General features: G+C 41.9%; 1 protein-coding gene across 14 annotated transcripts in view; it reads left to right on the top strand.

Annotated features, from left to right (window-relative positions):
• The first annotated feature begins 18843 nt into the window (after positions 1-18843).
• ABI1 (abl interactor 1) overlaps positions 18844-24927 on the top strand; it is an 84019-nt gene continuing 77935 nt past the window's right edge. For 10 of the 14 annotated variants that reach the window (XM_086614412.1, XM_086614415.1, XM_086614417.1 and 7 more), the window contains exon 1: positions 18910-19066. In XM_086614412.1, coding sequence (XP_086470538.1) covers positions 18950-19066 — 117 coding nt within the window. In that variant the 5' untranslated portion in view covers positions 18910-18949. Of the gene's footprint in view, positions 19077-24927 lie in introns of all 14 variants that reach the window. The other 4 variants (XM_086614423.1, XM_086614425.1, XM_086614424.1 and 1 more) reach the window with 2 other exon arrangements.

A 24927-nucleotide genomic window follows, 5' to 3' on the forward strand; every position in this document is an offset into this window, starting at 1 on the left:
ATCCCTGTTCTTCACAAAAAGCTCTTTGGGCAAAGGTCTAATTTGACACAAGCAAGAATGATTTTGGGAATGGAAGTTTCCTTGTGAGATTCAGATACACCTCTTAATAACTTGACTAGAAATACCAGTTCATTTCACAGTTGGAGATTAAGTAATGGAATTATTTTTAACCATTATTAACGGCAGCTGCTTTGCCTAAGGATTAGGCTCCATATTGTCAAAGGCATTAAAGGTTATATATCCCATTTCAATTCTCTTTGGAGCTCTTCAACTCAGGTATCTCAAGTCTTTCAGTAATCAATATTTTGAGCCACCTTTTTATTTCCCCCTGTGCCTCTCCACTTCTCACATATTTCAGAAAAGAAGATGCAGTAACAAAAATACAAGCTTAGATCTGTTTCATAAAATGCTCTTTGAAGAACAAAATATGATCACACTTCCAAGGACATTTAGCGGCATTTGACTTCGCATTGAACTATGCAGTACTTATGAAGTCAAAACCCTTTGTAGGTTTATATCTTTGTAGATCTAAAGAATAGTGCAGTGCCATATTGTGTCTTAAGCCCCTCTTTTTTTCTCCAAGCTTACTATTAATTTATTTTATGAAATTTTTAATAAAGTTCAGTTTTCTGTATTGCCTCGAGGTATTATTCTTGTAGAGCCAGCAGATAGTTGTAACAGAATTGTTCAGATTTCGCATATTCTAGAAAGAACATTTTAAAAAGTCCTATTCCCTTACGCAGCCGTGAACTGAGCTTTGAAAAGTGCGCAGTTTCATCTTGCAGCAGTGACAAACTGTGACTTATTATAAACAACAGCAGCAGACAGCTCATAAAAATATTCTTTTCCCTTCAGTAAAAAATACTGTATCTGGAGGTCAAATTGTCCTGTCATTTACAGTGATATAAATTTGGCGTTACTTATTTGGGATATTTAGGGTGTTACACATTTTCATAATGCAAATGAGTAGAATTTGACTCTGAAAAATCTATGTCTGGTATATTATTTCTATTTTGACATTTGTGCTTCTTATCTTCACAACTACTGCTGCTAAAGTTTTAGAAATCTATCCTTGTGTAATTTGCCTCTTGGGAATAGCAAACAAAATACTGTGACTGTATCATATTAATGTGCTTATGCAATGGCATATTTATAGCCAGACAGCTCTTGTGATCTTTTTTTTTTTTTCCCCAGTATCTGGAAGGGAAAAGCCAAACCACCCTTAGTTTAAGCATGTTCTTTTAAAATTCTAGCAAAGGAAGGTTATTATTCTGTCCAGTGAATCTGAAAAATGACTTTGTGGAAATATCTTCATGACACACATTTACGAGTGTGCAAAACCTGGCATATAACTGGCAAAGATAACTGAACTCAAGTGTTTTCAGGCCCATGTCTATCATTTTGGATACTTGTTCAGGCAGAAAATATACCACTGTGGTTTTGGTCAGTGGGTTTGGTCAGTGGGTTTCAACAACCTAATCTAAGAGATTAGGGGTGATTTACTGGAGTGAGTCCTCCAACAAACAAGCTCTCTGAAGGATTTAAGACTGAGTTTAATTGGGCGTCTCAGCACAGGACCACCACTTCATTACAGTCCTCATAAGCACCAAGCTCTGTACGAGTCCTAGTAAAAAATCAGACTTCTTAGAAGTCAGTGCCAGCTTAACACTTTTTCCATGCCTTTTTCACTCTCATATTCAGGTCAGGTCTGGTACTGGACATTATCCAAGGAAGTTTATCTGGGAAGCTTTACTGAGAACAAAATTTGACATTCAGAAGCTGATTCAGTTTATACTGTTAGATCATTTCTGCTCAACTGAAATAAAGCAGTCATCTCTGCTTCAGAGTTTTGGGGTGATAAGGCCTGTCTGTTTCACTGAGATGAAGGTAGACAGGTGAACTACAGCAACGTGCAGCATCTCAAGACCAGAACCTCCCGGGTTTTGCCGTTTAAAACAGAGAATTAATTCTTAAGCTGAGAATTCTTAAGCAGAAAATTATTAGATGAATACATGGGATGGATGAAAGCTTAGGAAATTAAGTGTCTTAAGTGGTTTTTTGCTTTCCTTTGCACTAAAAGGTTCTGGTTATTGTAACATACGTTCAGCGTGAGAAGCTTAATAGCAAAGCTTCTGTAAATGCTGGAAAGGTTGATAAGCAAAGACAGCTGTCAGTTCTTGTTCCCCAAAAAGTAGAAAAAAAATGATCAAAGAATCTTCTGAATAGTTTTCTAAGTAAACTACTGTTGATTTCTTAAAAAAAACCCCAAGAAACAGAGACAGTTGAACTATAGGAAATAAAAATGATCATTGAATCCATAGAAGTCTTTGTATGCACCTAAACAGAGGTATGTAAAGGTCAAGTCACTCTGCCGCAGATAAAGAGAGAAATGCAGCCCTAAAGTAAGCGGGGAGCTGGGCCGTCACGTCACTGTGACAACAGGTACGTTGGAGTCTGCCGCACTGAGTAATCTAACAGAGGGCAGAGGGCAGTTTGGGGAGGCGTTAAGTTTTTCACCAAAGATGTACCCGTTAAGAGCCCAAGTCTTCAGTGCCATATAGGTCACTTTAAAACATTATGAAATCAAAGGTTGGTACTACAAATTTGCTATACAAAAAAAACCCAAAAACCACCAAACCAAAACCAACAACAACAAAAAACAGAACAGTAAAATATGCTCTATTTCTTCTATTTGTTTGCCTAGCTTTTATTATCAGCTTTTAATCTTTCTGTAGCGTTGTTTACTGGACTACAGAGCTCACTACTATCCTCCTAAAGACTTCTCAATCCTATGAATCCTTAGAAATCAAGCAACCCCTTGTTTTCTTTTATTTAGAATTTAATTCACTGATGCTTTCACTCCAGTGAATTCATTCTTTCATTCTTACGTCTTTCCAATATTTTAACATCTTTCTTAGATAACTACTGCTAGATATAAATCTGCAGTAATACTCATATTAATATCAGAGGCAATAGAGGAATGAGGTATTGCCTTCTCCAAGCTCAATCTTCTCATTCGTATGTCCAGAATTCATTGACCCTTTGGGATGTAGAGCTGGATGAAGGCCCCAAAGCACAGGATCCTCATACCTACTTGCAGCTGAGGACCCATGCTATAAGTGCGTACTCTTAAAGTTTTTGTTCAGAGTGATGGAATGGCTTTTGGTTATATTCAGTTATGCTGTTTTTGCAATGAGCTTGTCAGATTATTCTATCATGTCAACCTGTTCTTTTAATTGTTTGTCACTCCTAATCACTGTGCTCTCTGCAAATTTTATCAGTAGTGATTTTATTGTTGTGCTGGGTTTATGTGGTAGGGTTTTGGCAGTGGGGAAGGGGCTGCAGAGATAGCCCATGTAAGCAGATGTGAGAAGTTTTCCCGGCTCCAAAACCAGTCGGACCCAGCTGCCCTTGGACCAGGGCTGAACAAATTAGTGCTTCTGTGAATGCCATTTTTAAGAAGGGGACAAAGAAGCTCGAGCCAGGTGGGACCCGCAGTGAAGAGAGGGGGGAGGCAAGGGGTCTGCCCCACTCCCACCCCAGCCTCCCATTGCCACTCAACTGGAGATGGCCACAGCAGCACAGCTTGGAGATGCTCCGAAGCAGCACTGTGGTGCCTGCTGGGTGAAGTTCATCCTACTAGGACTGTTGAGGTTTGTTGGGCCAGTCAGGCCTGGCGCAGCTGCAGCAGAGAGAGGACTGAGATCTGAGAGAAACGGCTATGCAGACACCAAGGTCAATGAAGATGGAGCAGGAGGAGGTGTCGGAGCTGAGATTCCCCTGCAACCTGTGGTGAGATGGCAGGCGGCCCCCCCTGCTGCCCGCAGAGATTAACGGTGGAGCAGAGATCCACTCACAGCCCATGGAGGACCCCACACCGGAACAGAGATGCTGGTGCTCAAAGGAGTTTGTAGAGGACCATCTCTCCGTGGGAAGGACACTACACTGCTGGAGACTGATGGTGGAGCAGAGATGCATCTGCAATTTGTGGGAAGGGACTCCACACCGGAGCAAGTGGCTGTGCCCTAAGAAGCTGTGACCCTGTGGGAAAAGCCTGCGCTAGAGCAATCTGATGGGTAAGGATTGCATCCTGTGGGAAGGACTCACGCTGGAGAAGTTCATGGAGAACTGTCTCCTGTGGGAAGGAGCCCCACGTTGGATCAGGGGAAGAGTGTGAGGAGTCCTCCCAATGAGGAGGAAGGAGCAGCAGAAAGAAAGTGTGATGAACTGACTGCCACTGGGAGGAGTAGGTAAAGCTGGGAAGAAGGGAGGGATGGGGGGAAGGTGTTCTTAAGATCTAGCTTTGTTTCTTGTTATCTTCTCCGAAGTAACTGATTACAAATTAAATTGATTTGTCCCCAAGTTGAGTCTGGTGTGCCCTGGACCATGGTTGGTGGGTGATCCCTCCCTGTTCTTATCTCCACTCTCAGGCCTTTTGTTACATTTTTCTCCTCTCCATCCCATGGTGGGGGAGGGAGCGAGCGAGTGGCCCTGTGGTAGATTAGCTGCTGGCTGCACTAAACCACGACAATTGTTTTCTTGTAGGTTATTAAAAATAAGTTAAACAACAAGGAGTCAATGTTGGTACACCCTTTATGACCACTTTTGAAATCCATTTTTAAAAATTTAATAGGCATTGTAAAGATTTTCTATTACAACAATAATTTGGTTTTTAAAATTTTTATTGTAATTTCTCAATCAAAATTTTGTGCAGTCAGATATTTTACAGAAGTATACATTTCTACAACACAGTTACATTTATCTATCAAACTTGTATTCTCACTGAAAAGAATATTCAATTATCCTGAATAAATGTATACTTCTCTATACATTCCTATTGATTAACATTAATTAAATTATCCTTCTTTAATTCTTTGTTAACGGAATCTCCTATCAGTCATTCTGTCATATACTTGGCATCAATATTAAGTTGATAGGATTACAATACCTGTATATTTTTTTTTTCAATATTGGCACAACCTTTGCTTCCTTTCAGTGCTCTGGAACTTCTCCAATGTTTGAAAACTGACTGAGAATTAATATTAACAGTCCATAATGCTCTTTGCTGTCTCATTTAAAATTCTTGGATGTGATTAATCTGTACATGCTGATTTAAGAAGATCTAATTTTAGAATCAACCTGCAGATAACTAGATCTCACTTCATTTTCCTTTTAATGCAAACAAAAAATTGGGTTTTAAACACTGTGATTAAAGGTCTCATTTTGTTGCTCTGTTCACTCTCCTGGTATCTTACTGTTTCACTGTCTGTTTGAAATTCTGCAGGTGGAAGGGGCTCGAAATTTCAAAAGTTTTTTTTAAAAAAGAGACCTACAAATTTCTTTGCAGAGTACCTTTGACTTGTATGAACCCTTGGGATAAATGTCTGTCAGCTACCTTAGCAAATCATGCATTATAAGCAACTCAATCCTGTTTCTAATCTTTGCATGAGGGGATGGTTGTTCATTTTTCACTTAACTTTCAATGTGCTTTCTCCTTCTTCTGCATAGTAGTTTGAAAAAAAAAAAAAGTCTTAAAATCAAAAGCTTTTGATTAGTAGAGTTGTCTATCCCAAAGTCTGTGTTTCTATGTCATAATAAATGTGCTGTGAACACTATTTACTGACTTCTTTTTTCAAAAAGTTTTTAAAATATTTAAATCTTTGAAGAAAGTACACAAACATATTTCCGTTTTATGATAGAGGAAACAATGCAATAACCAACTATATACACACATATTTCTACGTGTATAATATATAAAGTAGTGATGTGATGTATAAAATTGATGAATACATGAGCTGTTGGTAAAAGCAGTATATCAAACAGATCAAAGGAAGAGATCGGAGAGCCTGTTCCTGCCTGGATTAGGTGGGTTGTGCTGTGGCTCTCGTGGCAGTGTGATGCTCTCCTCTCTGCACAAGCCTTCCAACCCCACTCCCACCACAGCTTCCCCTTTCTTCTATATAAACAAATCCAAAAGCACATGGGGGACAGAGGAAGGAACGGGAGACATTCACAATACAGAGACTAAACCACTGTAACCACAGCCCAAACACATGTCTTTTGAAGGCAAAATAGCAGTTGCGCTGGCTAAAAGTCTGCCATTATGCATATGTTCACGCTCAACACCCTGAGCATCCCACTGATTTTGCAATAGTAAAATTAAGTCCTGTGTACATTTACAAGGTGGAGCCCTTGGCTGTCAGGAACTTTCTAGCCTTGTATTTTACTTCTGCCACCTGTCATGACCTTTATTTCTTCACTCAGATTTGCATCCACAGTAGGACTTACAGATGGATATTTTCTAAATCATTATGAAGAAGTTTCGTGTTTGCTGGATGCTGTCATGTGCATTGCTAAAGCATCATTGTGGTATATTATTTCTTTTAAAAATCTCTGTGGCATAACTGGTACAGGGAATTGATGATAACAACATAAATATGGGCAAAAATGATAAAACAATTACATTTTTGACCTCAGATATTGAAAATACCTTGTCTCACATGTCTTGAAATGGGAAATTTGCGGGTACAAAGAAGCAGGGTAAGTCCCCAGAACAATGGACCTGGATATTTTGCATTATTGAAAAGAGGTATAGAAAAGGTGTTGGGAATGACTCGAGAAAACAAACTTATTTAAAATAGTTATATTAAAAGTAAATGAAGATTTACGCTCACCCTAGAAAGCTGCCCTGTGGTGCCTGCTCGGTCATTGCAAATAGACCATCGTTACTTCCTCACATTGGAATCTCTTTCTCATGTGCCTCAAATTATGTGCTTCCTAGTGGGGCCCACCATATTCAGAGCAGTTTGTTAACACACTGAAGCTCTTTAAAATGCACACCATGTGTGCACAAAATGTCTTCGTTTATCAGATTGGTTCACAGATCAGGCACTATTCAAAAGAGCAGAATGCTGCTCGAACAAGGGTGTTGGCTCACCCTGCAGCGAGACTGAATTCCCTCTTCAGTCAAAGACTGGGAATTAAACCCAAAGTAGACACAAATGACTAATTTTCAAGTTTTACACCCTTTTAATTGACAGAGTTAAATTACATTTTAATAAAGTAAATACATTTTTAAACCTCTTTCCATAAACACAGGCTGCATTCATACGTTCCCTGCCAGCTACTTTGGAGATGGCTGAAGAGGTGACCATCTCCTGCACATCCACAGCTGCTGATTGCTGCCCTCCAATCTGCCTCTAGACCTGCTCTCATAAATGCTCCTTTAAGCATTTCAGCCAGAATAAAAGAGGTTTGAATAAACAGTTGAAATGTCCTGACCTGTCTCCTTGCTACAGATTTGTCTTGGTGGGGCAGTGTAAGGATGGCCAAACCTTGGTTACAAAACCGTGCCAGCATAAGCCTCTTGCATGTATGCAGATGTTTTGGCAAATCTCCATTGTTGTGGTGTAGTTGGTATTGTCAGCAGAGTTAGTTAAACAGTCCCACAGTGAAAAATCTGGCTCCCACAGCTGAGCTGAAGCACTTTGGCAGTACAGTAACAGGTATTTCTGTCCTGCTGGAGAACACTTTTTGTCTTATTGGTGTTTTTGTTTTTGTGAGGTAGACACACCTGTTCATTCACAACCACACAGAAGTCAGACATGTCTTAAACATCTGGATTAGGTAGGTAGATAGGATCAATTCTTTCATCCCGCTGTGACATAACTTCATTCACGTAATGTGGCCCTCCCTGAATAATAGATGTGGTGGTATGTTTTACAATAAACAAATTCCTGTACTCTGCTTTCTACAGGTGTGATGTTGAGAAATGGTTGAGTAAAATCAAATAACTTTAATTGGTAGGAGAAGATGTGCTAAATTATACGGGATTAATCATTGAGTAATATAATAAAATATCAAAACAGATTTCTAAATATCAGGATTAGAAAGAAGGAAGAAATACTATTCATACCAATACTCCAGCAAGAATCAAACTTAGGTATTGCCTTTGTGTCCTGAATTTAGCTTTCAGATTACTTATTCATATGAAAACAGACCCTCTTGTGATTAAATCTCTTCCTACTAACCAACAGAGAAGGTGAAGAAATATGAGTTATATCAAATACAATTTGCAGTTTTAGCCGCTATCATGTAAATAACTGCTGTATTGCTTTAGTAGAATCATAGAATCATAGAATCATAGAATGGTTAGGGCTGGAAGGGACCTTCAAAGGTCATCTAGTCCAACCCCCCTGCAAGGAACAGGGATATCTCCAACTAGATCAGGTTGCTCAGGGCCTTGTCCAACCTGGCCTTGAACGTCTCCAGGGATGGAGCATCCACCACCTCGAATAAATAAATACAATGCCAACTGAGGGCAAAACATGTTCTTTCATTATTTTGAAGTTTTCCTACACAAATTCAGAAGATAAATGATATCAGAGATCTGCTTTGGGAGGTGGGCAAACACACATAACCAGCCTGCTATTGTGAGATTTCTGACATACATTAAGGCATGAATTAGAAATATGTAATTTTTCTGGTATTATCCTGTATAGGAAACCTCTTATTTCATGATGAATAAGCCTTTTTGCTTATTTTATCTTTTGTAGTTTGTGAGCTACCTTGAGACAAAATACTTCCTTTTATTAGATTAAAAACTTTCACACAAAAATGGTTATGCATTGGACAGCACAATTTATACAATCTATTTTGTGAGCAAGTCCTGGCAATGGGTTAATCATGAATTGTTAGATTGTTGCTGTGACCCTTATTCCTGGGCACTTATAAATAAATATATTCCCCTGTGGCTTCACTAAAGCTTTAAAGAGTACATTTGCATGCAAATCTGTGAAAAGTCATATGGCAATGTCACCCTTAGCATCGCACATGTTGTGCAGTACCATAGAGGGCTGTGGAACAGTCTGATAGCTGATGTATTGGAAGCTCCAGGCCGTTTTCAGTGGGGACATACAAAATTAGAGAGCATAAAAAGCTAGACTATGAAATACAGAGGACAACTTTGCCATATTCAAGATACGGACTGGATGACCTGCTAGGCCTTCCTATTAATGTCTTCTACTGATATAGACAATATTCTCATAGTCATTTGCTAACCCTTACTAATGTTGCTTAAGGGGTAAAATAAGTGATGCTCTGATCCAGAAAATGCAGGTGCCTGCCATGCGCCAAGGGAGTGGTTAGCAGCTGCCAGCCGAACGCTAGTGTGTGATGGCCAGTGGCGACTGCACCAGAAGGTAGCCTGACTCACTGCCACTTCAGCCAACTCCACCTGGATTTCAGCTGAACTGCAGATACAGAATAACCCAAGCTATAGGCTTATGTTACAGGTTGATGTAGTTTATATTCACCACAGAACTATAATGGAAAATCATTTTATAGCAATATTATTGTTCTAATGGACTACTATAGCATGAGGCTATTGTAAATAACACTAAGACTTAACTGAAATGAGGCTTTTTCAGATATGAAGACATAATGTCTTTGAATGAGGTACCGTATGTCAGATTTGCTACTCTTTTCCTAATGCAGAACAAGAAAGCATTTGAATACTGAATTCTTTTATCTGAAATGAGATAAGGAACCTTTCATTCCACGCAATAAAAATAATTAAAAATTATATATATTAGCTATTTGAGCAAGGATATTCAGCCCAAATCCTTTTGACAAAACATTTTTTATTCCACTGGAAATCAAAAGGGTTTTCAAAAGAGAGTCCATTTCAACAAATTTCTAGGATAAAAAAGGCCTGCCCTCTCTGTCAGCCAAGTATCACATTGTCTATAAGACCTTAGGATGACTGCGCTTACTAGATAATTAACTGGGCAATATATTGTTTCAACCTGCTAAGAGTTCAGTGTGTGGTCAACATCAGTGCTAACATCAGGATTTGTTTTTTCAGATCTACAGCAAATGACCTTTACACAGCAGGAATAACTGGCAATGACTGTAGACTGTAGTCCACAGTTTTCTGTGAATTTTCTCACTATTATGAGAAAATGAGAGAAAATAAGTTCCTGATACCAAGTCCATGTCCTGTGTGGGAAGTGTCTCCGATTTTTTAGTGTTCTCCTCAGCCCACCTGTTCTCTGTGCTATGATCAGCCCATCCTGTTACAAAGAATCTGCATCTCATCATAGTTTCTCTTGACCTATTCTTCTCCTCCTCTTTCACACTTGTACATGCCCCTTCTTTCTGGCTTCTGCAAACCCCTCCACTATCTCTTGTCCTAGAAGTCATCATACTGTTAGAGTCCAGATGCCAGGAGATACAATCCCTCTACACCATTATTCATCACAGTGATACTGTGCATTCAAAAAAAAAAAAAAAAAGCAGAGAAAATCCCTTGTTCTTTAGAATGCACAGTGAAAAATCATCAGCGTAGCCCAGTTCCTCAGTGGATGTATCTTAACTCTTAAAAACTCTACTGAGAGTATGCAAACATATAGCTTTTAGAAACCCAGGAATTAACCAAATGTTGTCAGGTTTTCTCAGGAAGAGAAGGAGATACGACCCTGAAACAAACTACCTTCTGACAAATTTGAAAGTCCTCATTCAAAATACAGAGCTGCTGCAGCCTTAATCTCTTGGCTGAAATAGTTGTAATGGATTCAGTAGAAAGCATTTCTCCTTGTTTCCGTCTCACAAATTCCCTGAAGGGGAAAAAAAAAGTCTGGAGTGGAAATATGTGCTACTAGGGCTAAGTTATGACTGGCAAAGGTACAAGCAACTGAAAGCAAAACATTACAAGGAGAAACTTAACTACAAATTTCACATACAGTACAGTGAGGTGTCTATAATATGTCTTCCATGTAAAGCACCATCCTGATCTCTTTTGCAGTTGGAGCAGTATTAGATAAATCTTTTTATTCCTTAGTGTATAAGCAAAGTTATCTAGTTATAAGACAACACACTGAAGAAATTTTGAGAAGTACAAACATGTCAGATGCAGAGTGAAGGGTCAGGCATTTAAAGAGAAGTGATGGCAAGCATAATTAACCCACTTCACACTCAGAATAATTTTAAAGAATGTTAGAAATTTTCAATACTGCATAAATATGTTTTTACTACATGGCAGTGTTGAAAAGTCCCCAACTCCTTAGGAAACACACCGGCCAGAAAAGTACTGTGGCATTATTATGGTTATGACCAAATAAATTTAAACATTCACAGCGGCAGCCATGCTGCAGCCGTGCTGAGCCTGACCAGCCTGATGAACCTCGGCAGTCCCGGCAGGACAAAATCTGCTCAGTGGGCACCCCGGGAGTGGGGCATTTCGGAGCTCTCCAAGCTGTGCCACCGCGGCCATCTCCAGTTGAGTGGCAGCAGCCCAGTGTGGGCAGCCACCCGCCCGGGAGGCTGGGGAGCCAGCCCCCCGCATTCCCTCTCTCTTCAGTGCAGGTGTGGCTCGGTTCAGGCTCCTTTGCCCCCTTCTTAAATATGGCATTTGCAGAGACGCTGACTGGCTCGGCCCTGGCCTGAGGGGAGGGGATCCGATCTGGCCAGAGGTGGGTCTGACCGGTTTTGGAGCCAGGGAAGCTTCTTGCAGTTTCTTACAGGGGCTCTCTCTGCAGCCCCTCCCCTGCTACCAAAACCCCACCACATAAACACGGCACAATCGTAAGGATAGTTCATATTTGCATTTGCTGCCCTCTGAACCAAGTCATTTTCCAGTGGCATATATTCGCTTTCACTGCAGGTAACTTTCATTAGTGGTAATTAAAGGACAATTTTTACTGCATTATGCTACAGGAAACAGTAAGTGGTTGCTGAGGTTGATTAATATCTAAACTAAGTTTGAGACATGTAATCAATCTCACAGGCACAAGAGGTTGTTCCTGTTATGTAATGAAAAGTAACAGGGAAAAAAACCCTATTTATTCTGAATAGCTAATGCTTACCCTTTAAATTCCGTTGGATTGCACTAAATGGCCTGATTTATTTTAAAATGTTCCCAGCAGAGAATAGCCTCAGTCTATGTGTAATGACTTTTTACCCTCGTTATCTGCACAGTTTGTGTTTGGGCTCCGACTGGGACAATACCGCGGAGGATGTCAATGTTATCTTAGCGTGGAAATGATTTTCTAGTAGACAACTGCATCTGAGGACTGCTGTGCATCCAATCCCATTCCTTTTGCCTTCCGTGCCTATTGAAGATACTCCTTTTGAAATAGTGCTCAACCCCATAGATTCAATACTGCTTCCAGTTGAAGCTTTACTTTTCACTGGGAGCTGGAACAGACCCAATAACTGTAATGTGTTTTTACTTGCTGAAAAAAAATACTATTATGCTGTGCCTTATTTTGCCATCCAAATATTGTGCTGAGAATTATTATCACTGCAGAGTTGCTGTCAAATATTTATTTTTATTGGGAAAATAGCACTCTTTCTCTAGTAGCATGATGTTATCATTTAATTATTTTTTCTTTTCTGCTTTTGATGGAAAGCTGCAATTCAATGAAGTATATATTTAAATGCAAAAGAGGCATACCAATTAATCAGTACAGAATATGAATGCTTTTAATCTGCATAAAAAACCAAAACTGTGGGGCTTAGAAAAACACACATCTTTTAAATAGAAAGTATATAAAAGCAATTTCTATCCATGCTCACATTTCCTCAAATACAATGAAAACTCACAATTGTGCAATTAAATTATCTTCACAATAATATATTCTTTTAAGGCTTTGCATTACACTAAGAACATTTTGATAAGTCTTTGATTTCTTTTTATTTAGCATAAAAATGGACATACATAAATAATTTCAATTGTTAAAAAATTTAAAAATCCATAGAGATAGATCAAATGTTAACTCTGAAGCACTGAGAACTGAAACATAGATGTTTACTGCTTTCTTGTTTTCACTCATCCAATTAATGCACGGAAGCTTAGTACTGAAGATAGGAAATAAATTAGGCTAGAGATTGCAGTTAGGTATAGCCATGAGCTTGGACTAATCAATTTTGAGGTGCATATAAACTACATGACTAAACTTCATTATCTGGGATCATGGGAGACTGGGAACTGGTGGGAAACAGAAAAACCTGGACATTAGAGGTGCTCCAAGGAACACCAGAGACACTTCAGTTCTGTATACAGGAAATATAATCCAGAAAAGCTTATTAACTCTGGGCTCAGCAATAGCCAGTGGTCTCAAGACATCATCTGCAGAGTTGCATGAGTTTGCAAAGCCATCTTAGGCCCTACATCTCAAGGAAGCAGTTACATTCCTGATGACCCTGCAAATAATGTCTAAGCCAATAAGTCCCCCTAAGCCTGGGCTGGCTCTACAGGTATATGCATTCACTCTGGAATATTTTTGTTTGTGTTATTCTCATAGCTTTTATCAAGCGGTGAAAAACAGAACAGAAATAGTGCTAATGGTGTTTTCAGATTTGAAGACATTTCTCAAGACCTTCAGCAGTGTATTTTCCTGCTAGGGACGCTCACTCCAAAGAGCTAAGTGAGTAGGACACCGCCGACATGGGGCATCCACCTTTCAGTGCCTGTTTTCAAGGCAGAGACACAGGAGACTTGCCTTTGGATCTGCTATATTCCCTTTTGCTGCTAATTATCCAAATATTACTTTCTCCTGGACAAGGTGTCTCACTTTCTGCTTTTCACCAGAAGCTTTATGCAGGGTGAGAAACCTTTCTCAGGGAAAGTTTTATTTTGTATATACACATCAAAGAAAGTCTTCCATTTTAAAGGATTGGCATCCTCCAACAAACTGCTATTTCATCAGGAAATTCTAACCTGCCCTCTAATGAGTGGGCCAAACCTGCATGGGTCTATTCAGAAAGCTGACTTTCACTCAGTGCCTACCTCTTGCAATGGGATTGTTTCTTTTCATATTTAAACTACACCCCCAAAGCCATTAAATAAAAGGCAGCAAAAAACCCATGTGCTAATAAAAAGGATTACTGCCAGAAATCCACCTCCTGCTTTAAGTGGTTGCTTTAAAGCCAGCCCTTCCTCAAAATGTTTTTGCAACAAAATAGTTTAGCCTCATTTGTTACTGGTGTAAGAAGCAGGCCATTTTGTCATTTGTCACACAATACCCACGTTACCCATGGTTTAGATCTCAGAAGAAAGAATTGGGCTTTCTTGAGGTTCTGCATATGTATCGCTGCATCACCAGGGTCTGGATCCTCCACTTTTCCCATGCTCTTACGGCAGTGGATGCCTCCTCTGCCTTGACAGTATTTTGAGAGATTAAGAAGATAAGTCTACCTTGTGATGGGCAGCTGGAAATGATGGCAGCAGAAGGGACCTAGATCGGGAGCTGGGAACAGATGATATAGGAGGAATTCTTTGATGCAGTGAATATGGAAAGAAAAAGTGAGGAGGCAACCTGGTGGCCAGAGGCTAAGCTGAAATAGATGAAAGAATGAAGACCAGAATGAAAGAGGCCAAAGGAACAGGGGATCCAGTGGAATGTGGGAGGGGAACAACCGAGATGACAGTTTGAGAAAAGGGTGTAGTGGGGGTTAGAGAAAAGGAAGGACTGTCGACACCACAGCACTGCTGAGGAGCAAAGATAAGCACGCAAGAGGGATGAAGAGGAGAGAGTTTTATGAAAAATGAGGTTGAGACGGAAGGCGAATCCTGCCAGTGAAAATACATTAGAGGAGAAAGGTCATGCCAAAATACAGTAGAACTATTTATTTTTGTGCCGCTCTTATCTTGTGCATTCTCGACGCCGCAATTTTGAATCTTACTATTTTTGTGCTCTCCAGCAGCTCAGGCTGCCTAGCAGTGCCTGGCTGCTGTGTGCTGGCTCTGCCGTGCAGAGCTCGCCGGCTGCCTAGCAACTGGCAGAGGGGTGAGACCGGGTCCCCGGACCAGGCTGGGGATGCAGCCCTACCCCAAACACCCCTGCTCCCACTGAGAGGCAGGAGGGAGCATCTCCAGTTGTGACAGCCGTGATGAAAACCTTATAAATATTAATTGGAAAAAAGGGCATGTGGAGGTGCCCATAAGAGCACAGAGACTCTGACAAATTGTCTCTGAGAAGTGGGAATAGCCCCATTCATCTCTGCAATACTCAGACACCCCATGATGATAACTGAAATATCAATATGATTAATTATTCTGGTTCTTAAGTAAAGGCTAGATGTCTGTAAGCTGAATCTAAAGCACAGGAAGGCAAACCAACACAGCTATGTAGCTTCTTGAGTGGCTACTTCTAATTTGGTATAGGAAATACCAAAAAGGTGACTTTTGCTCCCACCAAAAAAAAAAAAGTGTTAAGTGTTCACACAGGATTGTCTCAGTACAGCCACACTTTTTGTAAATATATCATTGTAATCCATGAAAATTTTCTTACAAGAACATGAGACTTGGCAGTAGAGCTGATGTGGCTGATCTGAACAGCCTCTATGTTCTCTGTGCTTTCAGCTGCCCCTCACATCCCTCATCTGCCTTTCCATTGAACTGTCAAAAGTGCTTCTGTGGCTAAACAACCAAATCAGGAATTGGTCCTGTTGAGAAATAGCCCAACAAAAAAATAAAGGGTTATTTTGCAATCAACACTACTGAAGCAAGTAATGTTCCTAGGGGAAAAGCAAAGACACTTGTCAATCCATGGCCTAGAAAAGGAAATAGACAGTTACAGAGCTACACAAATTACAGTGCAGGAGAAGTTGCTTTGATGCTGCTGCTTTGATGCTCTTCTAAACAGGTGTATTTAGAATACAGTTGCATTTTTCTCTTCTGGTCAAAAACGGGCTATGTTCCAAAAGGAGATCATCATGTCCTACTGAGGAGGAGCAAATCTCAGACAGACAGTTGAAACACCAAGAGGTATACAAGCCCATTTTACTCTGGGTAGGATCTCATTCAGGTGATTGTTTGGTGGAGCTTGAAGAACATCATTAGATTTTTTCCTCTAGGAGTCCAGCTGCCCCAGCCAGGAGAATTTTCATTCCTAGCTGTCTTCCACACTTGAAGTATCTTGACTAAATTAGTTAATGTTTCCTTCTAATCAGCAGTTTATTGTCTGGAACAATGGGAAAGTGTGATAATTAAAAAACCCACACAACAGAATAAAATAGTTTCTAAAAAAAACCCCAATTAATGCAGTTCAGACACACACTAGCGTCTTCAGCAAAGGCCAGCTCAAGTCTGAGGTTTATTGGCTCTGGCTCAGTGCTGGTTCAGTTAGATTTGGCTATCACTTGCATAGCTACTCAAAATTTGTCTTTGCTTTCAGGTGCTCTGGAATCACTCAGTGTAGACATCATGCACACTCACGGAGTCAGCTCGGGTCTATCTATTGCATCTGAGTCAATAAACCCTCCAAGAACCTCAGACATGAGGACCATGCTGCAAAGGCGCTCAAGTGGCCCTGCAGAGAGTTATTTTGAAAGCAGGAGGGCTAGCATGGGGTAAGAGCTAACAAGGCCTGCTGATGTAACTTGTTGAGCACGTCTGCACCACAATTCCCAGCATGTCTTGCATTGCTTGGCCCTCGCAGCAGTACTGCCGTGGTCGGATGGCACTAAGTTAAAAAGTCCTGCTGGAGTTGACCCAGCTGAGAGCGGAGCCAGTTTGGGTGTTTCTGTATCTACAACAGGTTAATACTGGCTGTGCCAGGAAGGCCGAAGGAAAGTCACGACGGAGATGTTGTCACAAGGTGGCGCTCGTTGACGCGGTCACCAAAGGTCTCCTCGAGGTGAGAGCATATTCTGAGGTGGCGATGGTGGTTTTGGTGGTTTGTGCAAGGCCTTTTGGGTCGAGATCCGTCAGAGGGACAGGGGCTGTCAGCCCTCCGGGAGCCTCCGCTCTACTGCTTGAGGTGGGTGTTTTTCCTGGGAGCCAGCACTGCCCCGCTCAGCTGCTGACCTGCCACCTGCTTGTAGGAGTAGGATGCCTGCCGAAGTGAAACACAACACGTTTAGCAAAAAACACACCACTGATTTTTCTCATACTGCAAAAAGTGGACAGCAAGGCCCCACATATCTGCCATCTCTCGGTACAGGGACAGCAACATAACGTTGCAAGAAGAGCCGACAACAGTTGTGCTACATTTGAGGATGTTAACAGCTTCCATGAAGTCAGTCTGTGATCTGTAGGCAATTACAGACTCATTCAAGCCAATGAGTGTTAAGCAATTTGCAGCCAGACTGATTAGAGAAATCAAATTTGTCTTTGTATTGTGATAGCTGGAAGCAAGGAGAGGCCAGTGACCAAGACGGTTTCTCATCATGCTTGCCCTGGGACCTGTTAAAAGCTGGTGTGTATTTCACTACTGTTGCAGATCAAATTTAGTTATTTGACATTAAAAGGGTACTTGGAATACAAAATAAAATGTTTTATTGGAGATTACATGCTGTCCTAAAGGTTATTGAAGCCACTTTGGAAACAATTTTGCTAAGCTGCCAAATGAATTAACCATCAGAAGACAGCAATGTAGATGCATTTCTACCCCACAGCGAGTGCTGTGAATGTACCAGCTCCTTCCTCTGCTGTCCCAGACAGCCATCATATATCTCTCCCAGCACCTGTCAAGCTGTTCCCAGCCAGGCGATGGGTTTTTGTAACTCCAGCTGCAAAGACATTCCCAGGCTCAGTCGCACCAGTCCTTCCCATGCTCCCTACCATTAATCCTCACTTCCATGGTTCTAGACCAAGATGCTGGACTTTGCTGACATCAGAGGGGAACGGAGATCTATTTTTCCTCTTTCCACCTTGATTTCAAGACATCAGCAGGTATACCAAAGGATGCTGACCAGAATGGTTCTCTGTGCTGCAAACTGAAGGTAAGGCTCCAGAGGACATGCAAAATACCACACAATTATGCAGATGGGGCAGTCTGCTCTTCCTGTAATGAGTTTAAGAATATTTTTTTCTGAAACGTCCTGACTTTTCACCACTACGGGTTTCTCTGGGACAACTACCAAAATACAAGGACTAATGCCAGTTGCATCTGTAACTGCGTACACACAGCACACAAAGCCAAGGCATGAATAACAGGCCTTGGAGACAGCTTCTTCTGGGCCTATTACTCATTGCAAAGGCAGGCTTGGACATCCCAGCATGGAAGCCACCTGCTGTTATTGGCTTTTCTTCTTGTACGATTGCAGAAAAAGGATTTTGCTTACGAAAAAGCCTCATGCGAGAAACATCGCACTAATTAATCACCGGACTGTTCTCCTCCATATCTTTGTAAGAACCAGAGGAGGCCCTGAACAATGATTAACAACTGAGGTGAAAGTGTAGTAGCAAAAATTTATTTACCTCAGCCAAGTATTTAAGTTCTTCTTACGAAACTAAAACAAACAAAAAAAATGCTAATTGTGAATTATTACTTATGGGCAGGCCTTCACAAAGACCTCCACAACTCAGATTCAGTATTTCTCCCTCCTCCTGCGGATAACCCCCTGGGAAGGGACTAATTACCCCTAATCTCGATGCTCCTATCGTTTTATCAATTTTGTTGTCATCTTACAAGTTTCTAGCCTGACAGGAGGCCGGATGACCCGGGCAGTGTTTCCCTCCCGGACCCTTTCGGCTTCTCCCGACGGAGAGGCACTGCCTCGGGGAAGCACTGGCGGGGCTGGGGCTCTTTTTGAGGGTGGCGGGGGAAGGACACAAACGCCTCCCTTCGTCTCTAGGCACCCAAAAAGACGGTCCGACAGCCCTCCCGACGCCCCCGCAGCAGCCGTGCGGGGCAAGCAGCCCCCGCGAATCCCCATCTTTCTGCGCCGGCCGCGGCTGCCGCCCATGAGCACCGCCCGCCCCGCCTCCTCCCACGCATGCGCGCTGCGCTGCGCGGCGGCGCCTACAGCTCCCGGTGTGCTTTGCCGAGCGCGGGTGGGTGGGGTGGGTTTTTCCTCCCCCTCCGGACAGGGAAGGGTGGGTGGGGAACGCGAGGGCTCACGGAAGCAGGCGGGGAGGAATCCCACAATACCAGGCGGGTGGCGAGCCCGGCGCTGCCGCTGTCTCTTTAATGCAAGAGGAAGCGATGCGGAGGGGTGGAAAATGGCAGAGTTGCAGATGTTGCTAGAGGAGGAAATCCCTTCTGGCAAGCGGGCTCTGCTCGAGAGCTACCAGAACCTCACTCGAGTCGCCGACTACTGCGAAAACAACTACATCCAGGTGAGGGGCGGTGGGGCAGCGCACCGGGGCCGGCGGTGGGGCGGGGAGGCTCGCTCGGCTCGGCTCGCCGTTGCGGGCGGCGGGGCCGGAGCCGCCTGAGGGGCAGCGCGGCGCCCGGCTGCCCCCGCCGCGGCTCCCCGCCCCACAGCCGTTCCCTCTGGTTTGCCTTTTCTTTCAACTTTTCCAGCCGAACGACCGGGCTTCTCTCCCTCCCTCCGCTCCGGATGGGAAGGGAGGGGGTTATTATGTCAGTCCGGCTCTGAGGGTGTGTCTTTTTTTTTTTTTCTCCTTTTTTTTTTTTTTTTTTTTCCTTCTGTATTTATTTATTATGAGTCACATCCCGGAGACCTCCCTGGGCCGGGGTGGGGAGGGAGTGAGTGGAGCGTGAAGGCCGGTGAGCTTCTCTGTGTGGCCGGCTCGGAGCCGGTATCTCAGGTCTTCCCCGTCGCTTCCCGGCGACGCGGCTCCCTCCGGGCGAAGCCGGCGGGCCCCGGGGCGGCGGTTGGTGACGGTTGCTGGGGCGGGCAGCGCCGCGCCGCGCGCCCCCCGCGCCTCACGTGGAGCGCGAGGCGCGGGCGCCGGCCGGCCCCTCCGCCGGGGCCGCCATCCGCAGCGGCGCGGCGGCGTTCGCGGAGCGGAAGGGGCCCCGCACGCGGGTGACATCACGTACTTCAGTCATCGCGGCGGGGGAACCCGCGGCGGGAGCCGTGCGCCGGGTCCGCGGCGAGGCCGAGGGAACGGCGCTCCTGGCGCTCTTGCTGCGGGCCCGCATCGCCGCGGTGGGCGGTGCGCGGCGGCGGGAGGGTGCCCGTGCACCGGCACCGCCGTGCGAGCGGCAGGCGGTGTTCCAAAATGGCAATCCGTGCCTCTCGCAGGCTGCGCGGTTCGAACACGGTGCAGCGGCGATTCCAGACCGGGTCTCCGGTGCTGCGAGAGGCTCCGCTGGTTGTAGTGTTGTCTCCATCAGTCGGTGGGGATTTGTTTTTTCCCCTTGGATTGCCAGTACTTCTTGGCCTCGCTTTAAGTCTGTTTTTGTGAGGCTACTTTAAGCGCAACTTGGTATTGTTATTTTTTCAGGTTTGCAGCACATAACTCTGTGGGTCTGTATATATAGTCATACTGATACGGATACAGAACCATCCAGAGATACTCAAATCCAGCTTTTTAGTGGTAAAAAAAATTGAAGGGGAAAAGCAAATAAACTCTGCTTTACTTACTAGGCAGCTCGTAAAGTGAACTTGTTGAATCTAATACTAGACTCCCTCTGATGAGTATTAAATACAGGTTATTAAATTCTCTGGCATCCATCATAGTTGGTAAAGCTGTCTTACTGTTTTTTGTAATGGAGCAGCAAATTTGAAAACACAGCTTTAATAATGTGAAGTGAATTGGTTTTTTTTAAATGAGTTACTTGGATTAAAACTGCTCTAAGAAGCTATTTTTTTTAAGTTTTTTCTTTTTTTTGTGGTATGTGAGGTAGTATGAGTTAATGTCTATTTACTCTTCCGAGTTGTTTGCTCCACCCAAAGAAAGCTGCTGATATAAATGCTTCTAAGAGGCGAGGTTCATTTGGTTTTACTCATGGGAAATATGACAAATACATGAGCATGGTAATTGCGGCACAAGTTTTGACCTGTCTCCTGCTCCTGACTTTTTCCCTGTGTCAGAAAGTTACAGAGAATCTTCAGTTACATCATTTCCTTCAGAGTCCTAAAACTTGTGTTTTCTTTTTTCAAGCAAGCGAACTGAAAAACCCAACACTTGGGCTTGTTCCCATCCAATCATTTAAGGTGGTGGGTTATTTTGTTGTGTGGCTTTTTTTTTTTTTAATTTGGTAGCTCATTTTCACCTCACGTATTGAGGTCAGCTGGATGTGGGATTGATATGGTCTGTTTTATCTATGTACAGCTGTGCTTAGCCCTTTTGAAAGGAAGCTGAAGTACTAAAATTCCTAATGAGGCCTTATGCAGTAGCTTTGAATAATGTACACCTTGCTTATATTGTACATGCATTGTACATTTACTCTGTAAAAATGGCAAATATATTGATAAAATTACATATTTTTTTTAATGTGTGATGGAGGTGGGTTTTTTAATCAGCACTTTATACAAAGCCATCTGCTCTACACTTGAACTACTGAACAGATTATACTTCCAGTGCCTGTGGTGGGGGCTGCTGCAGGATTAGGCAGTATGACACAGGGCACTGGGTTATGAGATTTGGGAGCGTGAGTGTTGTGGGATGCGAAAGGAGAGGAAGAGGCTTAACCAACACATAATACAAAGTGTTTGTACTTAATGTAATTGAGTGTTTTATAAATAAAGGTAGACCAGACCGGAGAACCTGGCCATGAAAAGAGTGTTAAAAAGAGTTCAGAAGTGGCTATCCATTGTAACTTATCCTGTAGCACATGACTGATTCAATGTGGCCCTTTCAGTTTGGATGGCTTTGAATTTGGGGAGTTTTCTCTCTTTCTGTGGGAAGGGCTGCGTGCTTCTCTAGTAGGAAAACTTTCTGTGCACTGTCACCTGCTCTGCGTTATGGCATTGAGGTGGAACAGGTTTGTCTGTCTGTTCTGAGTGCTGGTGCTAACAATTTATAGTAATTGTAATAGTGCTCAGATATTTATTCAGAACTCTTAATATTCTCAATCTTATGTTTTATATTCTTCACTCACTTAAACAGGAAAGTCATTTCCCACCCCCAATATTGCTGTATTCAAACTATATCTGTATCTTTTGGATCTGAAAATGTATAAACCTTGCTTTGTCTCTTTCACTTAATCTGGGAATAATTTGGTAAAACTTCAGTCATGCTGATTTTTTTGAAGAGAGTTTGTCTTCAATGTCTTTAGAGATTCTTAAAAAAAAAAAAGAGGGGGAAGGGGGAAAACTAACCTGAGTAGAACTTGACTCCCTAATGGTGAATGTAGCTTTATTGACAGTAAGCATCCTTTTACTGGAGTATTTAGGAAGGATGACAGCATTTAGGACTCTTCAAGTTGAAAATTGCTGTTCTTAGAAAAGTGGGAAGCAGTTTCTTGCTAAGGCGAATCTTGAATAAATCAGAATGCCAGGCAGTAACAGTTTGCCCTCCAGACCATGTGTATTCTGGTTATCCAGAAGGCTTATGTGATGGGAAGGAAAAAGAATTTGGGAGAAGCAGAGTAAATAAGTTTCTAAAGAAGACCTGCAGTGCTAAAAGGAAAGTACAGTATGATGGCAGTCCATGCAGTGGGGGATGTGAGACAGAAAAAAGGGAAAGAAAACCAAATGTAGAAGTGGTAATTGAAGGAAGTTGTGATGTTATTGGTGGGGATTTTTGCTTTGACTAGAAGGAAAAAGGCGTTATAAGGATGTTACTGTATTTTGTCTGTGGCAAGATTTAAAATCTGTCACGTTTCTGGTTGGAAGTTTCAGTGACAAGCAGGTAGAAAATCAGATTCCTGTTTTCTTTTAGATCAGAGACTTAACAGTTTTAAGAGCAGGTTTTGAACCTTGAATCTTCAACTGAAAGCATGTTTTTGTCTCCTAAAGTAAGTCTTCTGAAATATAGAGAAATTACATTGTTTTTTTAATATTTTCTAAATGTTTTTTTCTGACACTCCTTAGAATACTGGTATGACTCTGCTGTCTTATGATAAAGACATTTGCTTGTGAATTGACATACTTTTATAATAATGTACAGTGAGATTAAGTGAGGGGAGGAGTGGTGAAACTGTCTCATAATGGAAATAAATGAAATTTCTTCATAGATGCCATACAAATACAAGTTCCAGTAGCTAATGCCTTCGCCAAATCCTTTACCTGCAAACAAAATCTGAGATTAGCCCCTTTCAGTGTAGCCATGAAAGGTTATCTGAAAATCTATAGCATAAAGCTGAAGATACCAGAGAGGAATTTCTGAGGTACTGTTATCATCAGTATCCTAAACAGTGTAAACTTTATCAGAACTAATACAGAAATAACATATGAAATTAAAGCACTTAGTTCTAATTATGATTCTTCAGCTGAAGATACTAACTTCCAGAGATTCTCCAGTCAGTTTTCTGGCTGAATTGAATTGTTTTCAGTTTTTGATGAACTTATTTACAATAACCAGCTTATGAAGTGTTAGAAATGACGCAGGAAACCAGTGTCTCCAGTGTTACTACACTGATTACTTACTTTTTGAAAAACTTCAGTTGACTGGTGTAGTGCAAAGAGGTCTTTCTGTGCTGTAAAATGTTGCTTACAATTCTCCTGTACTGTCTAAATCTTACAGCCTTGTTTGTCCATAGGCAGACACGTAGTTTTCATCAGTCTCTTTCCTTCTAGACCACTTGGGAAGATCCATTTGTAAATTTTTTTTTCTAAGCTCAAATAATGGTTTTAATATGACTGCGAGAACCTCTAAATGAATACAATTTACTTGTGTAAATTCTGATCTTGATTGTCTCTAGTGGGTAGATGTAGCAGTTTTAGAAAATAAAGTGAAAGACCTTTTAAGGAAGTAAGTGCTGTGTTGCCTAAATGCGTGGGGTTTTTTGTTGTCATGTTATTTCCTTCTGTAACTTCCAACTGGTATGTAGAAACTGAATGGTGAGTTAATAAACTTTGCTGGGTAAAACAGACAAAAGCAGCAACGTATTTCAGTTTGACTCCTGTTACAGAAAATATAAAGTCTCTTTCCATTCAGTAGAAAAATAAATGTGATGGGTTGAGCATAAGTGGTGCATGCAGGAAGTTTCACGAATCCTTATGTTATCTTCCAGTACGCATATAGGAATCATTTCTGTTTGATAGGTCGTGTGTTCTGCGCTTTCCATAGAATAGATAGTGTGTATCGGAAACGAAATAACTTTTTTTGTGGTGTTTTTTTTTCCTTAAACGTTGGTAACTGATCTGACGCTCAGTTTTGTTGCCTGGTATATAGAAAGTGGCTTAACTTACTTCAGTACAAAGAAGTTCACTTGGAATGTCTAATTCAGGAAATGACCTGCTTTAAAAGGATAAACTTCTTAAATTGTCACTAATGCAGATGTTTTATGTGCTGTGAGAACTTCCATGCTTTTATGTTCGTAGGTTAATTAGTTTGTATTGAGAGTAAATTCAATGATTTATTTTTTTCCTGGTTTCATTGCTTGCAGCATTTTACAAAAAAAAGCAAATTAAGCCAGTTCACCTGCTGTAGTATCAAAATATAGTTCAAAATTGGAGAGCTTGGAAGCAACGAGATAAAATACGGATCTACCGTCTGCTATGCTTTGTAGCTTTAAATAGTATTCTTTAAGAAAAGATGTTCACTCATGCTTCTAAACACTGTTCACTGTTTAAGCAAATGTTTGCCATCAGTATAAAAGGCACTTTCTCTGCACATGTTTTTTTTAATAATAATGATAATTTGGGTACAGGTTGATGGATTAGACTTGTAGTTCTTCTGTGCCTTGTGTGCCAGTGCATTGCCTGTGTTTTGGAAAATACAGCTGTATATTTAGCTGGAAAGCAGCAGTAAGACAATAGTGCAACTTCACTGAATCAGCAAGCGATTACGCTGCATGTACAGGAAACAGATCCTAGAGTGTTGTGTGTCTGTTTTGTGTCCAAAGGAGGTAGATGATATGAGATCAGCTTTTCCAAATTTGAAATGTTTCCATTAATTTCGGTACATTTGGCTAAAGAAACTGGCAAGAGCTGCTCTTCCTCCTCCATTTTCCATTAGTATTTCAGCAGATGATTGTTGGCACTGTGCTACCTTAGTCAGGCAAAGTAAAGTGGATTGGGATAAGCTTTTACAGGTGCGTACTGCTTCTTCCACAAAGGAAACACTGTCTGCCCCTTTCCATTGGCACATATGTTGGAAGGAAGAAGCTTGCAGATTGT

Source organism: Tauraco erythrolophus, chromosome 7, assembly GCF_009769465.1.
Source record: "Tauraco erythrolophus isolate bTauEry1 chromosome 7, bTauEry1.pri, whole genome shotgun sequence".
Taxonomy (NCBI): domain Eukaryota; kingdom Metazoa; phylum Chordata; class Aves; order Musophagiformes; family Musophagidae; genus Tauraco; species Tauraco erythrolophus.